Source organism: Bos taurus, chromosome 15 (genome assembly GCF_002263795.3).
Source record: "Bos taurus isolate L1 Dominette 01449 registration number 42190680 breed Hereford chromosome 15, ARS-UCD2.0, whole genome shotgun sequence".
In the NCBI taxonomy this organism is placed as follows: domain Eukaryota; kingdom Metazoa; phylum Chordata; class Mammalia; order Artiodactyla; family Bovidae; genus Bos; species Bos taurus.
The window spans coordinates 31,564,370-31,589,152 of record NC_037342.1 but is presented as its reverse complement, the minus strand read 5'-3'; the positions used below and the strand labels follow the sequence as shown (position 1 = coordinate 31,589,152).

Below are 24,783 nucleotides of genomic sequence, written 5' to 3'. Positions count from 1 at the left end.
CACTGGAGAGTTGGGATAACTCAGTCGTGAGTCTCGAGGGGAACCAGGCTCCAAAAGATCAAATAGGATCAGGTTTACAAAGAGAAGGAAAGTGGGGGACCTCACCACCAGCGAGAAGGAGAAGAGGAGGGAGGCTTGGAGCAGCCAGAGCTGGTGGGGTCCCTGCAGCTCTCTGAGCCCTTGCTCTTCGCCACCCCTGTTTTGATCAGTCTCCCTCATCTACAGCCTCCCCGCATCCCCACGTGTGTCCAGTCAGCTGTCAGTCAGGAACAACTCTACAGAGTGGAGAGCTCTGGGCGTGAAGACTACCCAGGAAACCATCACAGCAGTGTCATTCAGCACCTTAGTGTGGCCCAGGGGGACCCTAAGCGGTGTCTTCTGACAGCTGTCAGTCAGTGGCTCTAATCACACATCCCACAAACTTTCACTGAGTGCCCATTATGTGTCAGTCTCTGCAGGGGAGGCCAGGGACATAGAGCAGAGGAGACAGGTCCACTCTAAGGGGCCATTGACCAGGCAGAGGACACCAAGAGTTGCAACGCAGCATGTTGAGTGCTCAATCCAAAACCACAGAAGGCACCCAACCCACTGTGGGAGGGAGAGGGCTGGAGGAGGATCAAGGGCTTTTAGAGTGCCAGAAACCTGGACATCTCTCCTGTTTCACTCTGGGTCCCAGGCCCATCTCTCTGTTTCTATTTTAAATTACTCCAGATCAGGACTTCCCTAGTAGTCCAGTGGTTATGATTCTGTGTTTCCACTGCAGGGGGCACAGGTTTGATCCCTGGTCAGGGAACTAAGATCTTGCATGCTGCAAGATGTGGCCAAAAAAAAAAAAAGACGATATTCTAAATGACTAAGGGCTGCTCCTGTATTCCTGAGCCCTCTCCTTGCAGGATCAAGATGCACACAGAGACACTTAGGAACACAAAGTCACTCCCTCACTGTCTCATCCTGGATAATCACTCACCCTGAGCCAAGAGGGGAAGCACAAGGATCATCCATTTCACTCCTCTGCTGCCTCCCTGGGGGACAGCGTGTAGAGGTAAACTCGATGCATATTTTAGCAAGGCTGCAGTAGATCACTGGAGTGACCAGATGATTTATTGCTCAAACCAGGACATTTGGAGAATGAAAGGGCATTCTAAAAATAACTAACAGGCATTAACTGATCTACAGCAGATATGTAGTCCGAGATTGTCCTGGGTAAGCCAGGGTATATATTCCCCCAACAGAAAATGCTACATGTTCAGGATCCTCGTGCACGCGTGCTAAGTGGTTTCAGTCATGTCTAACTATCTGCGACCCTATGGACTGTAGCCTGCCAGGCTCCTCTGTCCAAGGGGTTCTCCAGGCACAGCACTGGAGTGGGCTGCCATCTTCCAGGGGATCTTCCTGACCCAGGGATTGAACTCATGGCTCCTGTGACACCTGCATTACAGGCAGATTCTTGACCGCTGAGCCACAGGAGAAGCCCCGCCTCAACTTCACGGCAGTCAGTGACTGCTCTCTATCCAGCTGGATTTAGCATTCATTCATTCATTCAATACAATATCCATGTGCCAGGCCCAGTGGACAGCCCTGTGAGGAAGACAAACTCTGCCCTCATGGAACTTATGTTCTAGAAGAGGCAGAAAGTAAACAGATTAATAGAAAATAATAATATCAGGTAGTGACAAAGTCTGAAAAGAGAAATAAAGCAGTAAAGAGGAGGGGGAGAGGTATGCAGGGTGGGGACTTGATGGCCCCTCTGAGGGAGCTTCTGAAGGAACAGGCTTGGGGAGCAGGAAGAAAACGGGGGGAAGAGATCAGGTAGGGTCGGGAGTCATAGAAAGCTTGAGTTTTATTCTGAGTGAGATGGGAACCATTGGAAGATTTGTCAGGCCAAAGCTGCAATCTCTTTTCTTCCCTTTTGGCTGCACCTCACAGCATGAGGGACTTCCTTGACCAGGGATCGAACCCACACTCCTTGCAGTGAAGGGGTAGAGTCTTAACCACTGAATCGCCATGGAAGCCCCCGAGGCTGCAATCTTATGTGTGTCTTAAAAAGAATGACCTTTTTAAGGCTCCTGGTGAAGAGAACACTGTGTGTGGGAGTGTGGAGTCGCTTCAGTTGTGTCTGACTCTGTGACACTATGGACTGCAGCCCCCTAGTCTCCTCTGTCCTGGGATTCTCCAGGCAAGAATACTGGAGGGGGTTGCCATGCCCTCCTCCAGGGGATCTTCCCGACCCAGGGATTGAACCTGAGTCTCTTACATCTAACTTGCACTGGCAGGTGGGTTCTTTACCACTAGCGCCACCTGGGAAGCCCCGGAGAGAACACTGAAGAGGGGCAAAAATGGGAAAAAGAAGCCAGGCTGTTGTAATTGTGCGGTTGTGGAGTGCCAGGGACAGAGGCCACAGTGGAAGAGGTGGTGCTGGCGCAGAAGTGATTGGACTTGAGATGCGTGGCAGGGTTAGCATCTGTAGGGCCTGCAAGCAGGCGGGAGTGGATACCCTACAGGGAGCTGAGACCTGGGGACAGGGCTGACCCTTGTCGATCCCAGCCTGGCCCTGGGCTCCTTTTGAGGCTTGTTTTCAACCTGCAATGACCTGGGATTCGGAAGCCAGAGACAAGCAGCTGTGGTCTCCCAGGCCGGGGCGGGGGGGGGCCCGGCTGCCCTTACCTTTGGCTCTGTGATCCTCCTCCTTGGGGCACTTGCCCCCTTCCCACCACTTGCGCTTCAGGATTTCCAGGCGGTTGTTCTCCTGCAGCTGGAGAATGGCCAGATCAAACTCGTCCCGAAAGACGGAGCCTGGGGGTCACAGGAGAGCCCGAAACACAGGACGTGAGTGCCCCATCTGCATCTCTCTGCTCCCCGGCCAGGTCTCAACCTCCCTGCCACCCCCCACCACCCCGCCCATGTAGCACAGGAGGGGAGGGGCTGGGGTCCCCGCAGGAGCACAGCTCTACACTGTGCTCAGGCTGGGACTCTCCGTGGACAGGACTGCGTTCTGGCTCCAAGTGGGGCACCAGGTATTTTTACTTCCCTTCTCTCCACGATGACTGGCACGCCCAGCCCATGGCCAAGACCCCACTGTGGGTCAAGTGACAGACAGCTGCGCCTCCCACCTCCCCATCCAGGCGCCACTGCATTCTACCTGGGTGAACCCACGGGCATGCAGGGAACTGGTTGCAAAAGCTTCCCATCTGCCTGCCTCTGGGGGGCCAAGCAGGGACATCTTCTGTGACACAAACCTTGCTGCCCATCAGCTGCCTACTCTCTACTTTATTTAAATTAGTTTCTCTGCCATTTGTAACTCTCACTACATTATACCCTACAACTGTTTACCAGGAGCAGCCATCAATAAGAGAAGAGCCACCCAGAGAGAGGAGTGGCTCTATCTGCATGGAGCACCCATCTGGGGCATCCACGACCCTAACAGCTGCCCGCTGGGGCCCCAAAACCCTGACCTTGTCCACCACCCTGTCTACATCACTCCCCCCACCTCCTCAAACCGAAGGCTTAGTTGAATGCAATTCTTTTTTTAATTTTCAAATGGAATACCATCAAGGAGCTCTGGTTCCGGAATTTAGATTTAATCACAGAAACAGGCTTACACGAAACCATGGAAAGCTCGATGCCCCAGCCCAGGCTGAGGTCTGAAATCGTTAAGAAAAAGCTGCCAAGAGGCTGGAAAGCAACTAAGCTACCCAGGTTCTTGTCTAAGCTCTGTGAAGGCCTGCTGTGGACAGATGGTCTGGGGGAAAGGGCTCTGGTGAAGGATACAGGCAGGAGCTGGAACAAATAGATGCCTGCGCTCAAACTTTCATGCACATTGGAATCCCCTGGGGATTTTGTCAAACCCCGCAGACTCTGATTCAGTGGGTCGGGGGTGGCGGCTGAGAGTGCATTTCTAACAAGCTCCAAGGTAGTGCCCTGCCATTGGGCCATGGACTGCCCTTTGACAAGTAAGGAATCAGATCAGTTCCCAGATCTCTTAGGACTCTAACAGCCCATGATTCCATAGATAGAAACTTCCCTGCTATAGATACAACTATGCTTGGGCATTCAAACCCCAAGCCTGCAGCACTGAACGCAAATTGGGTGAATGTCAACAGCACCTCACCTATAGCAGGTACTTAACACACATCTGAAGTGAATGGCTACTTGAACTAACAGATGGTGTTAGATGGTGAGACTAATGAACATTCCAGGCTTAGAAACAAGTATCCACCCGACAAGGCATTTCGAGCAGTTTTCAAGGCATCTTCAGCCCAATGTCTATAGCACACCAAGGGCCCCAGCAAAGGCTTATTCTGCTTACTCCATGTTTGCCTACTTAGCTCCTAAACTACCTACCCATCTCATTCCTTGTTCTGTTTCCCTTAATCTTCCTGGGTCCAGTCACATTGCTTATTTGTTTACGCCCTTTCCTCTCACTTAAGAAGGACACACGTGCTTGTCTTTAGGACCTAAATTCTGTCTTATCAAGTCGACTCTGCAATGCTCTTCCCAGCCTGATCTGAGAGCCCGAGCTAGCTCATAGTTCACCCTCCCCATCTATCCTGTTCTGTCGAGCTGGGTACCCTTATGTCAACACGATCTGGGAGGCGAAACGCTAGATTTGAGACAGGCACCCTAGGCTCGAGCCCAGTTTCTCTCTCCACCTATTCTGTGACCTTGGACAAGTAACTTATCAACCCTGAATCTCAGTTCTTCCTCTAGGATGGGAAGGACCACATCTACCTTGCAGGTGGAATAAGATTAAAGTAACACAAGCGGAAACAGCATCACTTCAGACACAGGACCAATGCATTTCCCTCCCCTTTTCGTTGGTTACCGATGAGAATTTCTAGTCAGTCAGCTTCATGTCAACTCTCTATAGGTTTTTCCTCTGTGAACACTCTTGAAACACCTGACATTTCAGTTAAATATGTTAAATTGCTAGAGTATTATCAAGGTGAACCTTAGGTTCATTTTGCAGTTCACTCCACCATCTTGAAACAAAATGTCAACCTTTAAATTTCTCAAAGGGGCCCACGATCTGTAATGTTAATGGACTCAATGAAATACGATGCTAAGCAGAGAGTAAGCAGGTGCCCTGAGTGAGGCTTCTGGGTTATAGAACTACCGGTGTCAGAAATCACAGGGTTCAAGAGTTGAATCGTGTTACTGCCAATGTTCCTGGGCTTGGTGTCTGAGCAGTCTTTAAGAAGTCATCTGCTTTGATCAAGTAACAGAGGGAATGATGGAAAAGATGAGGAGGGTCTAATGTTCCCCCAAACAGGCTAAGTGTGATGAGATACCATGGTGAGACCAGATGATTAGGTTTAACCTTTAAAATAACCCTTTGAGTTAGGTATTAGAAACCTGGTTTTAAAGTGAGATGGGCTTCCCTGGTGGCTCAGACGGTAAAGAATCCACCTATAGTGCGGGAGACCTGGGTTCGATCCCTAGGTCGGGAAGATCCCTTGGAGAAGGAAATGGCAGCCCACTCTAGTATTTTTGCCTGGAGAATTCCATGGACAGAGGAGCCTGGCAGGTTATAGTCCATGGGGTTGCAAAGAGTTGGACATGACTGAGCGACTTTCCCTTTAAAATGAGATAACTGAGACTCCGAGAGGTTAAATCACTTGTCCAAGGTCCTGCAGTCAGGAAGCAGGGTGCATTTCCAGATCTGCCTGCCTCAAAGCCATGCTCTTCACAAGACACTGGTATAAGTAAGCCCCATAATTTATAGAGTTCTGAGTTATGTAATTATCCAGAGAAGGGGTGTAACACTACTATATATAAAATAGATAACCAGCAAGGACCTACTGTATAGCACATGGAACTCTACTCAATATTTTTTAATAACCTATAAAGGGAGAGAGTCTGAAAAATATATATATGTCTACTGAACGACTCTGCTATACACCTGAAACTAACACATCACTGTAAATCAACTATACTTAGAAGAAAAGAGAGAGAGGAAGAATTGTGCAAGATCATAGCAAAGATGCATGTACTATATATCAATTTCCCCACATGATCTGATTTCTTCCATTCCTGCTTCTTTCCCTGCTGCCTGGCACAGGACAACCTTGTCTGAAGTCATGAGTGCCACACGACTCTCCATGGTGTTGGGGGAAGGGTATGTGTCTGAAACACTTGGGGAACATTTCCAGACCTCTGCCACAACCATGGTGAGCAGTTAACATGCTCCCCCTCACCTTCTGGTGAAGGAGTCATCGGCGAGGGAAGGCCTAAAGCAGGCATTGCCTTTAGAAGGCATAGCTGGGATACTTTTCTGGAAGCCAAGCTTCTCTAGCCTCATCAGAGCTACATCAGAGCACTCCCGCTCACTCTCAGCTATCTACGCTGACTCAGAGTAGACGGATCCACGAGAGCCACAGATGATTTGAAAGCCATCTCCTCCAATCACATCAGTCCACTTTCATATTACACCTTTCCCCGAGGACACTAATAGCAAAATTAATTCACTTGAGTCCTACCATCGCCCTTCCACCACTCGTAGAGATGTCAGCCGGCAGAGAAACGATCTAAGAGCAGGAAGCGGAAGGGGAGAGAACAACAGGCCTAAAGAATCCACCAGGGGCATCTGAGTGCCCTTTAGTAATCACGCAATTAATAACTAACAAGGGCTTCCCTGGTGGCTCAGTGGCAAAGAATCCATCTGCCAATGCAGGAGACACAGGTTCTACCCCTGATCTGGCAAGATCCCACTTGTCGCAACTACTGGAGCCTGTGTGCCCTGGAGTTTGTGCTTCACGACAAGAGAAGCCATCGCAATGAGAAGCCCATGCAACGCAGAGAGTAGCTCCTGCTTGCTGCAACTACAGAAAAGCCTCAGCAGCACTGAAGACCCAGTGCACCCAAAAATAAATAAACAAAATTATAAAAAATCTAATCAATTAACCCTTCAGTAACTAAAGACTGAGAACTGATCCCTGATGACGTGAAGTATGAGGGTTTGCTTTTAAAAAAAAACAACCTTGAGAATGCCTGCCTCAAGTCACTGAGAAATTGGTTCTAGAAACAGGGGCTGTTGGCGTGAAGGCTGCCTTCAGTGGTCTGAGCTGCCCTGAGCCTGCCTGGGTGAGCTACCCGAAGAGGCTGATCCTCTCCTGCATACCGACTGGCATGCCAATCCCATAGCCCTTGGTGTCCAGCAGGCCCCCAATCTGAGTGAGGTTGCAGTTTCGCTGCCGATAGTACTCATTCATGGTGGACTCCAGAAGGAAGGCGTAGTTGGAATTCAACACCCTGGCGATCCCCTCCTCCGTGCTCTTCACAAACACACTCGGCTGCTTGGAATACATGTAATTCCACATGCGCTGGTAGGTCTGATAGCGGGAATTCTGGGAAAAAGAACACAAGGAAGCAGGTTGAGGGTAGCGAAAGCAGACAGTGGTCTGCAAAGGGAGAGCATCCAAGTGGTCCCCCAAATCCCGGTCCTTCCGCTACTCAGTCCCCTCCTTGCATTCAAGAATCTGTTCCCTTTCATCTCTCAGCTGCCGCTGCTCAATGGCGGAGGAGAGGGTTGTGATTCTGATACCTTTTACAGAAAGACAGCCCCTGGAGAAGGGAATGGCAGCCCATTCCAGTATTCTTGCCTGAAGAATCCCATGGACAGAGGAGCCTGCTACAGTCCATGGGGTCGCAAAGAGTTGGACACGACTGAGCGACTAAACATGCACACGCACAGAGAAAGACGGAGAAGGAACAGGATCTGAAGGTGCTGCAAACTCCGCCTACTGGCTGGATCACTGCATCTGCCTCATCCACCCTCAAGGGGTCTTCCATTGCCAACCTCCACACGCTGATCAAAGTGAGTATGGGTATTCTGGCTGTACCCTCCACTGTCCTTCTGGGAGGCAGCGAGCTCAGATTCATTCTGGACTTCTAAGAGACATCATCCAAGGACGAATGCCAGCCCTTTTCTATCAACTCTGAACCAGTCCATCATCACATATCCAATGCTGGCTTCTCAGGTACAAATAAGAAGGAGACAGAGATTTCTGGGGGATTATCCAGACCCTATGTTTGCATGATGCCTTCATGGTCCCTGTGCTAGCAGCTCTGAGACGTGTACGGAAAACAGAAAACTGAAGGCCTTGGACCTGTTGTATGTGAAAATGAACTTCTTGGGTCATAGGCTGCTTAGACAATCACAGACTCCAGGGAAATCTGCTTCCCTAGAGATCCTGAAGCCAACACAAACTATTTCTGTGTCTAGCCCAGCTCTGGTTGGCCAGCTAACATGCATTGTGGCAGGATCCGCTCCTGAGCCTTGCAAGGGAAACTCAGAGAAGCCAAAACAGTCCCCATCTGAGATCTATATAGTCTAGGATCAGTGAAACCAGTTCAGCTTAAAAAAGTTCCTTACACTTCATTCATTAGTGTATTACTCCAATCTTGCTTTGTCTAAGTACTACTAATAAAATTTACCCTACAAAAATTTTTTAAAGCATGCATTAGCCTCATCCTATGCAGTAATATAAGTAAAAGTATAGGTTAGCTTCACCACATATTTTTTCTAATGCTTATTAAAATAAATATGAAACTATTGCAATTAAAAATCATTTCGATCACTAAAATCATCTTAAGCAGCACTAATCCTTCATGATCAACACTCAGGGACAAGGCTGGCATTAACCCAATGCTCTGGGGACCTGGTTCCAGGGATATTTTGGGGAGCAAGGGGGGAAAATGAGCCCCATGAGGACCTCCAAACTAGGGGTTCAAAAGGGAGGATGAGATGAGGAGAGATGTTTTTATCTCCAGCAGACAAATATCTCAACTTTATCCTGCCCAACTCCCGATGCTGGTGAGCAACCATATGGGTTTACTTGGAAGAAGGTCATGCTGGAGCCTCCGTGAATCGTGCCATACTCAATGGCAGTCTGGTCAGCCAGGTCATCCACTGACTCAATGGGCACATCCATGCGCTGCACGGTCAGGAAGGCTGCCAGGTTGGCCGTGTAGGATGAGATGATGATCAGCGTGAATGCCCACCTATGCAGGAAAAGACCAGGAAGTCATCATTGCCCAGGTGCCCCCAGGAGTCTTAGCCCCCATCCCCAGTCCTGCTGTGACATGGGAGAGGGCAGGTGACCCTCTTCTTCTGAAAGAGCCCTCAGCTTAGTGGGGGAAGAGAAAGGAGGCAGGGCATATGATATTAACAGAAATGAACAGTGCTTGGGAGGGTTGCCTCGAAGAAGACCATGGCTCTCTTTCTCTTATTTCCTAAAGGAGGTGATTATTGGGTTACTACTCAAAAGAAGTGTGTCTGTGAACATGAAACAGCTTGAGAGACAGTGAGCAAAGAGCTATTGAATGAGCTAAGGGTGTCAGCTCTGGGGGCTCTCTTCAGAGCTACAGCCGGGACACTTCCCCCACCTCATGATGCAGCTGACCTTCAGAGGAGCATTGTCATGTACTGAGCACCCACGGAGAGCCACACCCTCCAGCTCCTGTGCTCCCTACAACTCAGGGAAGTGAAATTCTTATTGTGACTTTACAGAAGAGGAAACCGAGGCTGAGAGAAGCAAAGTCACATGGCCAAGTAACACACGGAGAAATTCATATTCTAAAACCAGTTCCACAAATCGTCAGAGCGGGAGCTCTTCAAGACAAACTGATGACAAGCACCTTTGAGCCGCTGAGAAGTTGGAATTAGAAAACACTCTTACAAAGGTCATGCTATTTCAAAACGGAAGGTTGTTTCATTGGGTAGATCGAACTCATTTAAAATTAGAATAGCTCTGCAGCTCAGGCAGCACACACGCTAAAGTCATTAAAACCAGTTTGTTCACTTAAGTAGGTTAAACAGGACTTCTACCATCTGGTCAGCAGTATGGATCTGCTTTCTAATCCATTTGTTTATAGGGGTTCAAAGATATATGTAAGCATAACTGAGGCTGGCGAATTGCCAAATTCTGAATCAGTGGAGTCTGAATTAATGAGGCTTCAATTCATTACGAAGTCATTGCCAATGAAGGCACGGTGTTTGCCACGGGCTGCGGCAGGGCAGCTTGCAGGTGGGTTTGCAAGAGCAGGAAGTCCCCTTACTCCCTTGGCCTGTGCGCTTTCTTCCAGGAGTGAAAGGACAGGTGCACCCATCAACTTGACGGGCACATCCACAAGCCAGCCCACCAGATCCATGCCCCAGACCACCAGTAAGAGACCTGGTATTAGTTCTGGCTTTGTCTAATTCCACCTGTGAGACCTTGGGGGAAAGCTACACAATACCTCTGAGGTCGTTTGCTTGACTAATAAATGGGGGATAATAATGCCTGCTTTGTGTTTCCCAGGTGGGACAGTGGTAAAGAATCCACCTGCCAGTGCAGGAGATGCAAGATACTCAGGTTTGATCCCTGGGTCAAGAAGATCCCCTGGAGGAGGAAATGGCAACCCACTTCAGTATTCTTGCCTGGCAGGCCACGGTCCATGGGGTCGCAGAGAGTTGGACACAACTTAGCAACTGAACACCCTAATAATGCCTGGTTTACCTGTCTTGGATCAGATCAGATAACATGTCGTTAGTGACTAATTATCTGTAAAGGATGAGATGAGCATGAGATACAGAGACAAGTAGAGACAGTCCCATTTCATCACAAGGGGGATGAAAATCATTTGTCTACCTTCCCTACTGGTGACCTGTAAGTGCCAGGAGTCCCTCCATCCTCAAATTGGTTTTCCTGCTCCTGCCAGAGTTCTTACACCCTCTTGGAAGTTGTTTCTCATGAGCCTCCCCCAGAAGAGGCTGGGGGTGGTGGTGAGTGCTCCCCAGGTGGAGGTGAGCATCCGGAAGTTGCTCTGATCCACTGTTGTGGGTTAATGAGCCCTGGGTGTGGACATGACCTCAGAGCTGGCTGGGGAGGTTCCCTCAACCACACAGCTACACTCTGGCATCTGTTCCACCCTGGACAGCCATGTGGCTGTTTATGCCACTGGTCACAGGGGACAGTTCCAAGAGCCTAAGGAGCTCACTGGAAGCCCATCACCTCTGCTGAGAAAGCAAATCACACCCAAGCTCCCTCCAGAGGGGTCAACAGAGCCTTGCTCCTGTGCCAAACGGGCATTTTATTGTGAAGCTGGCATTCTTGTTAGAGACATGGTATTTTCTGTCACTTGCTCTGGATGAGGATGCCATGGTAGGTCATAAAGGCCGGGTCCTCTGACCTCCCACTCTCCAAGGAGCCAACAAACCGAGGCTGTGATTTCATAACCAAGAGCTCCAAGAGGCAGACGGGCACACCAACACCCCTGGGTCAGGCTGGGGAGGGCCAAGCCTCCCTCCCACACACGCTCTGGAGCAGGGTAACCGAGCCACCTGGGGCCAGCTATTTAAAGCCCTCCTGAGCCAGTGGGCTGAGTCAACAGCCTGCAGGACAGGTGGTCCCCTCGGCACCAGGGCAGATGTCCTCTAGGGGAGGGAATTCCTGGAGGTGTGAGCTGACAGGTTAAGGGAGCAGGCAATGGAGCCCCACTTGGCGCCACATGGTAACATGCCCCTTTGGATGGAAAAGCCCAGGTAGAAAGGGATCAAAATCTGCAGCTGACATCTCATCTCCGGGTCTCTGCCCAGATTTCCTGGATTTTTTAGAGGGTTCTGCAACTGAGCCTGCCGAGGTCTCCTTTCTGCCGGGGAACGTGAGGCCGGGCTCCCCATGGTGATACACTCAGTGACTCCTGCGCTGGCTGTGATCATGGATGAGCATCCTGCCCCAGTGATTTAAATCCCACTGTATTTGTCACTTATCAGTCCTGCCCGTGTTTCCACCTGCTAGGATCAGCCCCAGTCCAGTGACTCCCAGGTAACAGTCCAGATGCTCCACCATGCCCAGCATCCTCATCCCTTCCCCTTTCCTCCAGCTTACACAGGCTGAGAAGGAGGGGAGAGAATGAAGGCTGTAAGCCCTAAAAGCTGTGACACCAAACCCGACGGTGGGCTTTTAAGTGAGGACGGAGAACTTGCCTCTCAAGGCTACATCGATATTTCATTCCCCCCAAATGAATGATCTAATAGCAGTGGTCAGTTCAAACATTCATGTGGCACTTCCAAATTTTCAGGGAGCTTCCCCGCACCTTGAATCATTTCACCCCCTTCCTTTTGCCCTGCCTGATCCAAGAGGAGAAGGAGCTGGCCAACGGCCCTGTGGACCCTGCTGTCAACTTAGACCCTGAGGTCCCATCCAACTCTGAGCCACTAAGAGCTTGCATTTTTCTACACCTGCTGAGGAGGACACGTCTGGCAGGCCCAGAGGCAGGAGCAGAGGGACAGAGCTCCAGAAAGCTGCTGGAGGAGAGTGATGTGACTTGGGGTTGGTGGGGGGAGGGCCAGGACTTCCTGCTACACCCTGTGCACATTTGCACAAATTTGCACATGACTTCTCAGGCCCTGCCTCTCAAATGCCGGTCATTCTCAGGTCGGGACGGTATAACTGCCTTGCCTGGGCTTTCAAGGCATTTTCTCATCGGGCCTCCTTTTGTGCCTCGGCTCCCTCCGCATCTCCAAGGCGGGGGAAGGGGGAAGGAGAGAAGATGGCACAAAGAACACCCCCCACTGCACCTTCCCCCCACCCCACCCCACCGGCCCTCTGAGCTGGCAGAGACTGTCCGAGGGTGGAACTGAGGTTCCTGCCTGCGAGAAGCCAGATCAGGGCTCATCTGAGGACCCCAGGATCTTACCAGACGCCACTGACGCAGCGGGTGGATAAGGCGCGCGGGGCGATGGTAGAGCCCTGCTGCATGAAGCCCCCGACGGGAAACCAGAGGCTGTTGCCCAGGGAGTACTGATTCACAAGGAGGTTGCACCGGCCCTGGGCACACGGGTGGGGGCTGTACCACTCGTAGGGGGTCAGTCTGTGGGAGAAAGGAACACACATCAGCGCCGTGGAGGGTGGGCATGAAGAAGGGGTGCTGGGGGGGTGGGGGTGCTCTTCTTTCTGGCCTGACCCCTGGACCTTGGTAGCTGCCTGTGGCCTTGGGCAAGCCAGCTCCCTTCTGTTGGACTATGTTGGCAGTTTTGGAACTTTCTTTAATCAAAGAAACATCTTAATTTTTTCAAAATAAATCAAGTTACGGGGGTGGATGGCTGGGAATTGCTTGTTCTGTCTTTTTTGCTCCCCCGAAGTGACCACAGAGAGAACCCTAAGGCCCCAAAGAGCCGTGGATTGAAAACTCTCAACCCAGAGTGGAAATTCTCAAAATGTAACTGACATCAGAATCACCAAGAAGGCTTGTGAAAACACAGATCGCTGGGCCCCAGCCCTGAAGTGTCTGATTTGCTAAGTCTGGGTGAGGCCTACGAATCTGCAGGTTCCTGGGAGAAGGGGATGCCACTGGTCCAGGGACCACACTTTGCAAACCACTGGCCCCAGTGGTTCCCTCCAGCCCTGGTTCTCAACCCTGTCGGTATTTCAGACTCACCCAGGAGCTTTTTAAAAAATCCCAACACCTGGATTCCATGCCCAGAGGTTCTGATTTCATTTGTCCAGATACGGCCTGGGCCTCAGCATGTCTCAGGGCTCCCTGGATGAGTGCGATGGGCACATAGGGTTGACAAGGCACACAGGCTTCTTAGACTGTCCCTCGCAGCCTCACGCTGGCCTCTCTCCCAGCGGTACCTCTGATGTCTCTGATGCCCTAACTTCCTGCCCACCAGACACATGCCCTCCCTCTTCCCCAGCCTGCCTCCCACACAAAGCCTTCCAGCTCTGATGTGGGAGACGCATCTGGACATACGCCAAGAAGGGCAGGTCTGCGTGTTCACGCGGTGTCATCGTCTTCCCCGGCCCTCCTGTCCCTTCGCTCAGCCTAGGCTGCAGGTGCTATGCTGAGGGGCTGGTTCGCATTTCCTTCGCTGCTGCTTGTTCCTGATTACAAGGCCAGTGTGCCATCTCTGGCCCCTGCCCCCATACATCCTCCTTCCTTCCTTCCAGGGGCTGTGGGGTTGGATCGTACCCATGTGGCTTCACCCCAGTGGTTCCCAAGCCTACGGGTGGTTGGATGTGAGCTTCAGAACTACAGATTCCCGGGGCCTCATCCCTAGAGATTCTGAGATGATCTGACTTAGACATTCAAGTTTTTTTTAAAGCTCCCTGAATGACTCTGATATCAGCTGGCCTGGGAATGGCTGTCATAGAGCAGTGGTTTTCAAACATCTTTTCCCCTTTAAAATCTTACCCAGAAGTACAATATATGAGAGAGAAAAGTGGAGCTGGTCTGAATGAAGACGAGCTGAGGCCGCAGAGCTCTGTGTGCCTAGCCTCTTCACCGCCCCTCCATGTGTCCGCATCTACCAGGAGCCTCCACGTCCCCGGGAACCCAGTTTGAAAGCTATTGCCTGGGCCAGATTACCCTACCCTCAGATACTACTTATATAGGATATTATATGTATTTTGCTGTTGTTCAGTTGCTAAGGCCATGTTGGACTGGAGCACGCCAGGCTCCTCTGTCCTTCACTGTCTCCTGGAGTTTGCTCAAATTCATGTCCATTGAATCAGTGATGCCATCCAACCAACTCATCTTCTGTTGTCCCCTTCTCCTCCAGCCTTCAATCTTGCCCAGCATCAGGGTCTTTTCCAACGAACTAGCTCTTCATATCAAGTGACCTGTATGTCTGTGTGTGTGTGTGTGTGTGTGTGTGTGTATACATATTGTATGATATATATGATGTATGATCAGACCTCTAGTACCATTTTTTGGCTAATCTTTTTGTTAATTCTGGATCCTGGGGGGGCAGTGTGTGTGTGAATGTGGATGGCAGGAGAGAGGGGCTGTTTAAGCCCCCAGGGCTGATCGAAAAGTTTTAGGCTGTGGCAGGCAGGGTGAAGCGGTCTTGTGTGTGTGTGCGTGTGTATGTATGTATCTGATAGCCACGCCCTAATACCACTTCCAGGCCCTCAAGGCCACCTGAGAACCATGACTTTCTACACACAGGGGCTCAATCAAAGGGAACAAGAGAGAATTCCGGGGCAGCGGAGCCGAGACTCAGGCAGACAGCTTCCTGTGAGCAGCCGCAGACAGCCCAGCGAAGTGCAGAGGGGACGTGTCAGATGGTGTGCCAGCTCCCGCGCCTTGCCAGTCGACACTGACAACAGATACTTGACAGTGGCCATGGCTACAGGCCCAAGCAGGGTAGGTGGCACCCAAGTGGCACATGCAGCACCCTGTGATGATGACCAGGTTGTAAGCAAGGCCTTCCCCCTTCGGCTGGATCTCAGGGGTCGGGAATGACTTCCTGAACCTGGCTTTGATCTCCACTGGAAGAGGCATGGACTGGGTGATGCCATGCCTCTTGGGCAGGCTGGGAACTGCCCTAGGGGTTCGTACTCCGAAGATCCTTGGGGCTCCATTTTCATTTTTTAAAATTTATTTTTAACTGGGGGGAAATTGCTTTACAATGTTGTGTTGGTTCCTGGTGTGTGTGTGTGTGTGTGTGTGTGTTGGTTGTGCTTTGAGAGCCCACCGACGTAGCCCACCAAGCTTCTCTGTCCATGGGATTCTCCAGGCAAGAATACTGGAGTTGGTAGCTATTTCCTTTTCCAGGGGATCTTCCCGACCCAGGGATCGGACCTGGGTCTCCTGCATTGCAAATGGAGGATTCTTTACCATCTGAGCCACCAGGGAAGCCTGGTCTCCTCTGTACAACGATGCAAATCACCCATAATTATACACGCATCACCTCCCTCCTGGGAGTTCCATCTTCTAGCTGGAGGGAGCACAGACTACCCTTGAGCAATGAATAGACATGCTTCTGGGGAAGACCCCACCCCATAGAGGTGGACCGTTCACTACAGAATAGGCCAGCGCTGCCCCTGTAGCCCCGAGGCAGAGGAGAGCAGACGGCTGGACCAGAGCCACTGTCGGCCCCCTAGACTCTTACTCTGAGTGGGTCTTGGCTCCTCTGAGGTGATCAGCTGAGCTCTGAGCAGGAAGCAGGGATCTGCATGAATGACCCTGAACCACGGGAGCTGGCTCTGCCTCTGGATAGTAAGTGGGCTCTCCTGAAGCCCAACTTAGCCTTAGAGAGAAATGACCCTCTCTGCGCATCCTCCTGGGATGCTCCTTGGCTTCTTCCTGGGCTCAGGGACACTCTCTCGTGTCCAGGGAGATGGGGGGCGGGTTTCTTCTCCTCCCCGACCCCCAATCTGGACCATGTGTCTCAACTCAGAGCTGCTTGCCAATGCTGCTCTCCATCCTGCCCTGCTGCTGCCAGCTGCCCTACACGGTCTCCATTCAACAAGGCAGCTGTGTTTTTACAGACAGACCCGGGCTGGGGAAGGGCCAGGTCCTCTGCAGAGGAGGCCGTCTCCCTTGCCTGTGTCACCGAGGCTGCCGGTTCCCTACTCCGGATTTGCAGGCTCTGTTTCCTGTCACTCAGCACTTTGTGGCAGGTCCTGGCGAGGACAGATGCCAGGGCAGCCAAAGGCAGAGCACTTAATCAGAGTAGTCTTCCCACCACCTTCCTCCCCTACTCTTCTCTCCCAAGGCAGGGGGCTGGAGACTGGGGAATGAGAGGGGTAAGAGGCAAGGGGCACAAATTCGGACAAGCTCGCCTGTCTGTGTTGTGCATATCAGGGGACGGGTATGTAGATAGATGGACGGGCAATGCCCGGCTGACAGCAGGGCCGAGTGGCTCGGGTCCTGAGCCCGTCTCCCATTCCTCTGGTTTGGCACCATGGTCTTGGTCTGGTTTGGTGGATGGTCTTCTCCATCCGCCCCCTCCTGCTCCCCACCCCCGCCCGTGCAGTTCCCAGAGGTGGACACGAGGTGGCGGTGTGAGGACAGGGAAGGGGAGAAGCCAGTACCGAGCCACGAGGAAGAGGACGCAGCTGACGGCCAGATAGGCTAGAAGCATGAAGAGCCAGACACCCGGAGAAAATGGGTCCAGGAAGGAGAAATAGCCGGGTCTGCGTCCCTGGAAATGGAGACAGAAACAAGATTCATGTATGCATTCAGTCAGCACAGCCCTTGGGCAGGGGAGGGCAGAGGGGTTGGTGAGCTGGGAATGGGCCCAGATTGCACTGCCTTGGGTTATGGGTGATTGATTTAAATGACACAGGGGCTGAAGGTGTAGAGGGGTCTGCTCTGAAACATCTACGCAGCCCTTAACTCAGTAGATGAAACTAAAGAACGGCTTAAGGCTTCATTACTTCCTAGGATGAAGGGGGCTCTGTGCTGGGCAATAGAACAGCCCTCAGTGTCCCTTATATGTGTCCCCACGTCCTCCAGGGGCAGCGTGGATGGGCTCTGAAGCACCTTAGAGCTGTTGATGTCCGAGGGCATGTAGCCCCCTCTGCCACTCATGTCTTTCTTACAAGGATGCTAATTTGATAGGCATCCTTGGTTTTTGGTTTGCAGGGTGATCTCACATACATGTTAACATCTTCTCATGTAAATCTCAAACTGGGTGCTGTGAAGAACCCAGATTCCTATTTTCATTGTATTCAGAAAGAAATCAAAGCCCTAAGGCATTCAAGAGATGTGTCCAAGGTTAGACAGCTCATCAGTGGAAGAACTGGGACTCAAATGCATGCTTGCTGACACAAAGCCCAGGGCATCTGATGCAGCCCACGATACTGCGGGAAAACATCATTGTTCCTAGGCCAGGCAGAGTCATGGGAGCCAAAGGATGGAGCCAAGAACCAGCCAGAAAGCTGGGAACCACACTCTGGCGGGGGGGGCATTTTCTGCAGGAAAGTGAGATGGGATGAGAAGGAAGGAATTTCAGAATCTGCTCCTGGTCTTTAGCAGTGTGGTCTCAGGCAAGTGCACACCCCTCTCCAGACTCTACTGGAGCTGATCTAGATCAAAGGTGATACCGTGGTGACCTGCAGCCCACAGACCACTTGTTTGTTGACTTATAGTGTTTACTCATTTTGATAAGCTGTCAACATTAAGTGACTAGGACGTTTCACAGAAAAATCCAGATTTCTGGCTTTAAAAATGGATGATCTGGCCACATTGGGCCTAATTCTCAACCAGCTGGAGCTGAGTGGTAGCTGTTCACTCAAGACAGGGTCCCACTCTACAGCTCCCACTGCTGCCCTGGTCTTGAACCAGGCTGCTTCTTCCACTTACTATGAAACCACTGGAACAGATGCTCCCTAAAGACCATTCTAAATAAAAAATGATATGACTTTATGATTCCAGGAATCTAGGAGGTCCATGGATAGGATAGAAAACCAGTATTAAGCTCAGGAGTGCTATGAACAGGTAAACTTTCAAGTTCAAGGACATATCGGTCATGGCACAACCTGCTGTCAATATCAAGGTATGTCATTTTGTACTGGGATTCCCAGAGACACCAAGGGGAGCTATCTATGCCAACACTGAGCTGATCTCAATCAGCTTTCTGGGCTTTTGTTATCCAAGGACAGCCAGACCATGAGATAATGCTGAGAAACTGCAGGTAACTACAGCTGCTCCCAAGGCAGCGTCTAAAGACCAGGGGAGACAATGCTGCAAGGCCCTGTTGTATCTGCACAAACCCCAATTGTGGCTGATTTTCAACTGCTCTTCTGGTGAGTTCTCCATCCTTTCCTAGTGAGCCAATAGACAAATTCCCAAAGCACTTGGGAGTATAATTTTATTCTCCCACTGAGGACATAGTCCAGAGGGTACAGAGTGAAGTCAAAGCTTACCCTCTGCCAGTGGGGCACTGGTTCTTGGATCCTGAAGTCCTTCATCAGTGTGACAGTGACCCCTGGGGTGGTCTGTCTGAAATTGGATTTCTCTCCCAATGTGGCTTAGACCAGGGAACTGCCCTCTGATACCAACTGCAATTTCTCTGCCTCATGTGTGTTCATGTTGAGCTGCAGAGAACACTCAGGTGACTGGGAAAATAAAACAGCTTGAGGGACAAAGCCCCGTGACGAGGGGAACAGCAGAGAAACAGGGAGAAGACCATTTGAATACGTACGGCCCTGTCACTATGTAAATTGTCTAACGGGAAGAAGGACGCAAGACAGCAGAATTGGAGTCCCCCATTAGTCATTTCCGTGTCCATCACGGACTAACCATGCCTTCACCATCATCCTAAAAGCCAGTGCAGATGCAGGAAGAGACGGACTGAGTCCAGAAGGGGATGAAGATACTCATTACATCTACACACCTGCTGCAGAAAATCACTCGTTTGGGCCACTCTTGGGGTCCTTCTATCCCCTGGAGCTTCTCTGGGCAAACGTACGTGAATTCTACACCTGTCACTCATGACTGCTTCACTCTGTGTCTCCCAACTGAGAGATATCCAGGAGAAAAAAATTCTTCCATTGTTGCTCTCTGAATCTGAAACCCCATTAGATGCTCAATGTCAGAAATCTATACCTGATTATATCACAACGAATGAAATTGAGGAAAATGACAGCACTATTTAAAGCTGCCATATTTGGTTATGGGTGATAAGAAGTGATGCACAGCCATGGGAAAAATTCCTGGAGACTTAAGTTATAAAACACAGAGCATCACACAAACAAGGATCAAGACATAAACAGAGCTCCCCTGGAAACATATCAGTCACGTTGGCAAGGCAACATCTGATTCCACGTGTGATTGACTGACGCCAACCAGAAGAGCAAGGAATGGGCAGTCATTTGAGATGTGGGTCTGGGCTTGCACAGACTAGGCTTGGACTGAGCCCAAGCTGTTTTTATGATGCCAAAGAGAAGTGTGTTACTTGCAAGGCTCTGAACGCCTCCCGTTTTTTTCTATGAGGATGCTTTCGATTGCTTCCTTCCCAACAGGCATCTGAGTTACTGGTGCTGGGGGCAGATAAGGTGTCACATGCCACTGGCATTTATTCCTAATAACAGGTTTTCCTTAACCCAATGGATATATGGATATATGATGGTGACGCTTTTCTTCAGAAGAACTCAAAATGCTTCACTCTGTTCTTTGGATTTCAGTACTCAGTTCTCCATATTGACAGATGGAAGAAACGGGACCCAGGGAGGTTAAGTGCCGTGCTCACATCACTGGTGATGGTTTCAATTTCTCTGGTGCTCATTTGTCAAGCTGTGCCATAGGGATACCGTGCTCTCCTTCTTTCAAACGGCAGCTGTACCGCATCTTCCTCTCCGTTGTATCTTTACAATTTGCTTCAATAAACTCCCTAATTAATCCCACGCCTTCTCCCCAATGCCAACAGAATCCCAGCCTACTTGATCTCACCCCCTTAAAGTACTCTAAACATTATTTATTTATACCCATCATCATTTAAGACTCTTGAGAGTCCCTTGGACGGCAAGGAGATCAACCCAGTCAATCCTAAAGGAAATCAACCCTGAATACTCATTGGAAGGCCTGATGCTGAAGTGGAAACTCCAGTACTTTGGCTACCTGATGTGAAGAACTGACTCATTGGAAAAGACTCTGACGTTGGGAAAGATTGAAGGCAGGAGAAGGGGGTGACAGAGGATGAGATGGTTGGATAGCATCACCAATTCAATGGACATTAGTTTGAGCAAGCTCTGGGAGTTGGTGATGAACAGGGAAGCCTGGTGTGCTGCAGTCTATGGGGTCGAAAAGAATCGGACATGACTGAGTGAGTGAACGACAAGAAACCATCCTTTATGGGGACTCTGTTATTGATTTTTACATGTCTCTGTTGACTACATTTTGGGCCTGTTCCTTCTGGTGAAGACAACAACTTTGAAGGTAGATAATTGGTGATACAGAGTCTATGCCCCAAATGTCTAGGTCAGGCCAAGCCCTGTAAATGGGGCTGCAAATTAGATGGCACCAAAATGGGAACTGGTTCCTTGATTTTTGTATTGTGCTTCAGACTGACCACATCAGAGCCAGCATCACGGATGCTGTCGGATGGTGAGCGAGACGGGGCTGGTAACCAAATGACTACAATCCCTGAGTGGCGAGGCCCTTTGAATGTCAGCAGTGGAGCTGTTCACGGAGTTACAGAGTGGAACTAATCTCCTCTTGCCTGGTGAAAATTCCTCTTATCCTTAAAAAAATCCATAAACTCACTGATACTTCATTGCACATTTACTGGAAGAAATGACATTATAGTAAGAAAGTAATTGCTTGCCCAGAGTCTGGAGCCAAATGCATAAGGACATTGGGGCCACGTAGTGCAAGACAGGTAATGAATTAACATGCAGACTCTGCAGTCAGCCTGCCCAGGACTGAATCCTGGCTGTACCATATACAATTATGGGATCTTGGGCAAGTTACGTAAGCTCTCTAGGTCTCCATGTCTTCTGTAACATGGGGGTGATCATAAAACCTACCTCTTGCATTGTTTTAACACACAGTAAGTGCTATGTAAGTGTTGGCTCCCGCCCCCACCCCAGTCTAATGGGCTTCCCTGGTGGCTCAGAGGTAAAGAATCCACCTGCCAATGCAGGAGACGAAGGTTCAATCCCTTGGTGGGAAAGATCCCCTGGAGGAGGGCATGGCAACCCACGCCAGTACTCTAGACTGGGAAATCCCGTGGACAGAGGAGCCTGGTGGGCTACAGTCCATGGGGTTGCAAAGAGTCGGACACGACTTAGCGACTGAACAACAACTGTCTAATGGGAGCCATGTGTGAGAGAGGTGGGGGAGATGGTGTATGACGAAAGAGGGAACTGCCTTTTATAGCCCTCCCTCACGGACAAGAAATCCAATTTTCCGTCCTGTAGTAGCACGTGCTAAAGATGCTTGGAGGGAGAATTCCATCTGGCCACATTCCCTTTCTATAACTCCTAGAGTTTTTGTGGGTTATAATACATGAATCATGAGGGCTTCCCCAGGGCTCCCCCAGGAAGTGATTAGGGTAATACCAGGCTCTCTTCTGGAAGGCTGGCTCTTAGAAGCTGGTAATTGCAAGCTTTGGAACTCAGTTCCACCTCAGCCTTCCCAAGGAAGTCAAGACAGAGTGGCTCAGATGTGCAGTGGGCTCTCCTGTGTCTGTGTGAGGGCTGTGCACCCGCATCACCATTTCCTGACACACAGACTTGGGCCATCAATGCTGCTCCTTCTCTTCCTCCAGCAGAACTCTTCCCTCTCCAGCAGAACCAATGACAAAGGCTTATCCTGTCCTCCATGTGGTCTTGCCAGTCTGTAGAACTAAATGGCCATTCATACAGAGGTTTCTTTCCACTACCAGTTGTCACCAGTGGTCAATAAAACACTCTTTAGGGCTGAAGAAACAGATAAGACAGACACAGTCTCCATGAATCCTTCTGGAAGAAGCAGAAGGAGGAGATTCTTGGTCCACCCCAGGAACCCAGGGATAACTCCCTCAGTGTGTCTGCAGTGGACTGTCTTGATATTTTGGTTTAGAATGCACTTCCCACCTCTGACTCTAAGAGGAAAAAAGAAGTAAGCAATTAATTCCTCTTCACTTAAAACACCCAGATGGGGTTGTTGCCTTTATAATCCAGATGCTGGTATATCTATTTTCACTTTGCTGATTGGAAATCTGTCACAAGAAGACCTAAGTTCTAAATCTGGTCCTGACCTTGACTTTCTGAGTGATCTTAGGTGAACCACTCTGCCTGTCTGGGTGCTGTTTCCTTCTTCCAGAAAGTGGAACACTGCAATCAACATGAAGTAGGGATGTGAGAATTACTATAGAAACATTGATAAAATCCTTCAGCTTCTTGAGAGAGAAGCACTCTATAAGTAACCAATATTAATGTGATTATACATCCAGAGAACCATACTTTCATTATATGGGCTATCAGGTTACTTAGTTTTAAGGAATAGAACTTTATTCATTTTCTATTTTCTTATAACAGAGTATTAAGCAGTATTAGAAATGATTCATTGGTTTACTAAGTATTATTCTCCATTTTCCTAAACAGTCTTTCTGAGATGAAACAGTCCTTCTTGAAAAATGACTACTACATCCAGAAAAAATGCCAGGTGTTAATTTAATGTTGACATTTATTTCTTGCTCATTTTTTAATTTAATCACTGTTTGCTCCTTTTTTTTTTTTTACTTTTCTTTAGAGAGACAATTCTTGCCAAGGGTTAAGAAGAGAAAAAGAACAAAGCGTCAAACTTTCACATTTGTCATTCAAAGATGGAGCAGGACATCGCAGGGGAAAATAATTAACTCATATTTTCTAAACACTTATTTATTTGTTTGCCTGTTTTTAGTGGTCCTGGTTGTGGCACATGGGCACTTGCTTGGGGCATGTGGGCCTTCTTTAGCTGTGGTGAGCTGGGGCTACTCTCCATTTGTGGCCTGGAAGCTCAGTAGTTGTGGCTCATGGGCTTGGTTTCCTGAACCATGTGGGATCTTAGTTTCCAGACCAGGGATCGAGCCCATGTCTCCTGCATGGGCAGGCAGATTCTTAACTACTGGACCACCAGGGAGATCTCACCAACTCACATTTTCAAGGGAGCCTTAGATGCTCTGGCTGGTTCAGGGCACTACTTGGGATCATAGATAGTATCATCAGATTAGAAAGGATCTTGAAAGATCACCTAACACATGTCCTTGACACAAGGAAATATACCTACTATACCATAAAGATAGATCATTGGAAATGTATGGACTTGGAGACTGAAAACCTGGGTTCTGTGCCACTCCCACCACTGCACCATCTTTCTTCTTTCCCCTGCACCACTGGCCATCACTGACCTCAGAATCCTTCTGTGTGAAACAAGAATTCTACTGTCTGCCTCGGGGGGTTGCTGTAGTAAACCAGAGACTGTTATGTGAAAGGGCTTCATGGATAACGAGGCGTCAGATGATGTTAGTCAACATGCAAATATCCTGGACATGCACCCAACCTCCTTGAATATATCGATGCTGAATTTTTTGAACTTGATTATCCATCTGGGGGCTCTATGTGCCAAATGTCAAACCCCAGGTTGGCTTCTGGCATGCTCTGGTGAGGCCTTGCTCCAACAGTCAGTGTGTGCTTGAGGCATACAAACTTACTTTAATATTAATCTGAGAAAAACATCATTAGGCAAATTGCTGCTGTAGAAAAATAAGAGAGAGAAAACTACATGACATACTCTAACATCAAATATGAATGTTTTTTGTTTTCTGTGCTCTTCTCCCTTCCATTCACAGATATTTGGAAGCTTATAGTATGCATCAATTCTATAAAACTCTGGACTACAAAATGCACAATTCTGTGAACTCCCCTGGACTGCAAAATGCCCTTGGGGTTATACTGCTATGTTACATACTGAACTTCTCAATAATAATCAACTAATATGCCAAGGAAATGAAGAGAGTCCTGAACTTCTGATGTTCCCAGTCACTGGATTCCCATCTGTGGAGTACAAGGGGACACTCCAGATTCTAAAGGCCTGGGCCCTCTATGTTTGACCTGGAAGCTCACCTGGCCTGGGTCAGGGTTTCTGAGACCTTCTCAGGAGGGTGCTTTGCTGTCTGTGGGATGCACAGGCATCAGGGCGGGAGGGAGTAGGGGGCTCAGGTGGCAGCTATGGCAGGCCTGACCTGTTGATGAATCTGAGCTGCCCCAACATCTGCTTTCTCTCACTTTTTGTTCTCAAGACCAACAGGGTAAAGGCCAGAAAGAAAAAGAAGAAATCAATTCGGGTCACTCATCCTGCTGCCTAGAATACTGGACCTCCTGACAGAAGCCAGGTTCCTGGGAGTCAGTGACGCTTGGCCGTGAGCCACAAAGGCAACCGGTGCTCATTGCTCACAGAATCACAAGATCCCTCACACTTCTCCTGCTTTCCTTTCTTCCTTCTATACTTTTCAAATAAATGCTGCGTGTTTAGGATGATGACATTTTCCATACCAAAAATCATCCCATAAAAATGCATAGTCTAATACCATATGATAGTGGGGCTTCC

At 49.6% G+C, this 24,783-nt stretch overlaps 1 protein-coding gene across 2 annotated transcripts in view; it reads right to left on the bottom strand.

The window, feature by feature from the left end:
• Nucleotides 1–24,783, bottom strand: part of GRIK4 (glutamate ionotropic receptor kainate type subunit 4) — a 493,259-nt gene that overhangs the window by 18,211 nt on the left and 450,265 nt on the right. For both annotated transcript variants that reach the window (XM_059874755.1, NM_001192626.1), the window contains 5 exons: nucleotides 16,803–16,912; nucleotides 12,679–12,852; nucleotides 8,835–9,000; nucleotides 7,118–7,343; nucleotides 2,665–2,793 (listed from right to left, as the gene is read on the bottom strand). In XM_059874755.1, coding sequence (XP_059730738.1) covers nucleotides 2,665–2,793; nucleotides 7,118–7,343; nucleotides 8,835–9,000; nucleotides 12,679–12,852; nucleotides 16,803–16,912 — 805 coding nt within the window. The remainder of the gene's footprint in view (nucleotides 1–2,664; nucleotides 2,794–7,117; nucleotides 7,344–8,834; nucleotides 9,001–12,678; nucleotides 12,853–16,802; nucleotides 16,913–24,783) is intronic.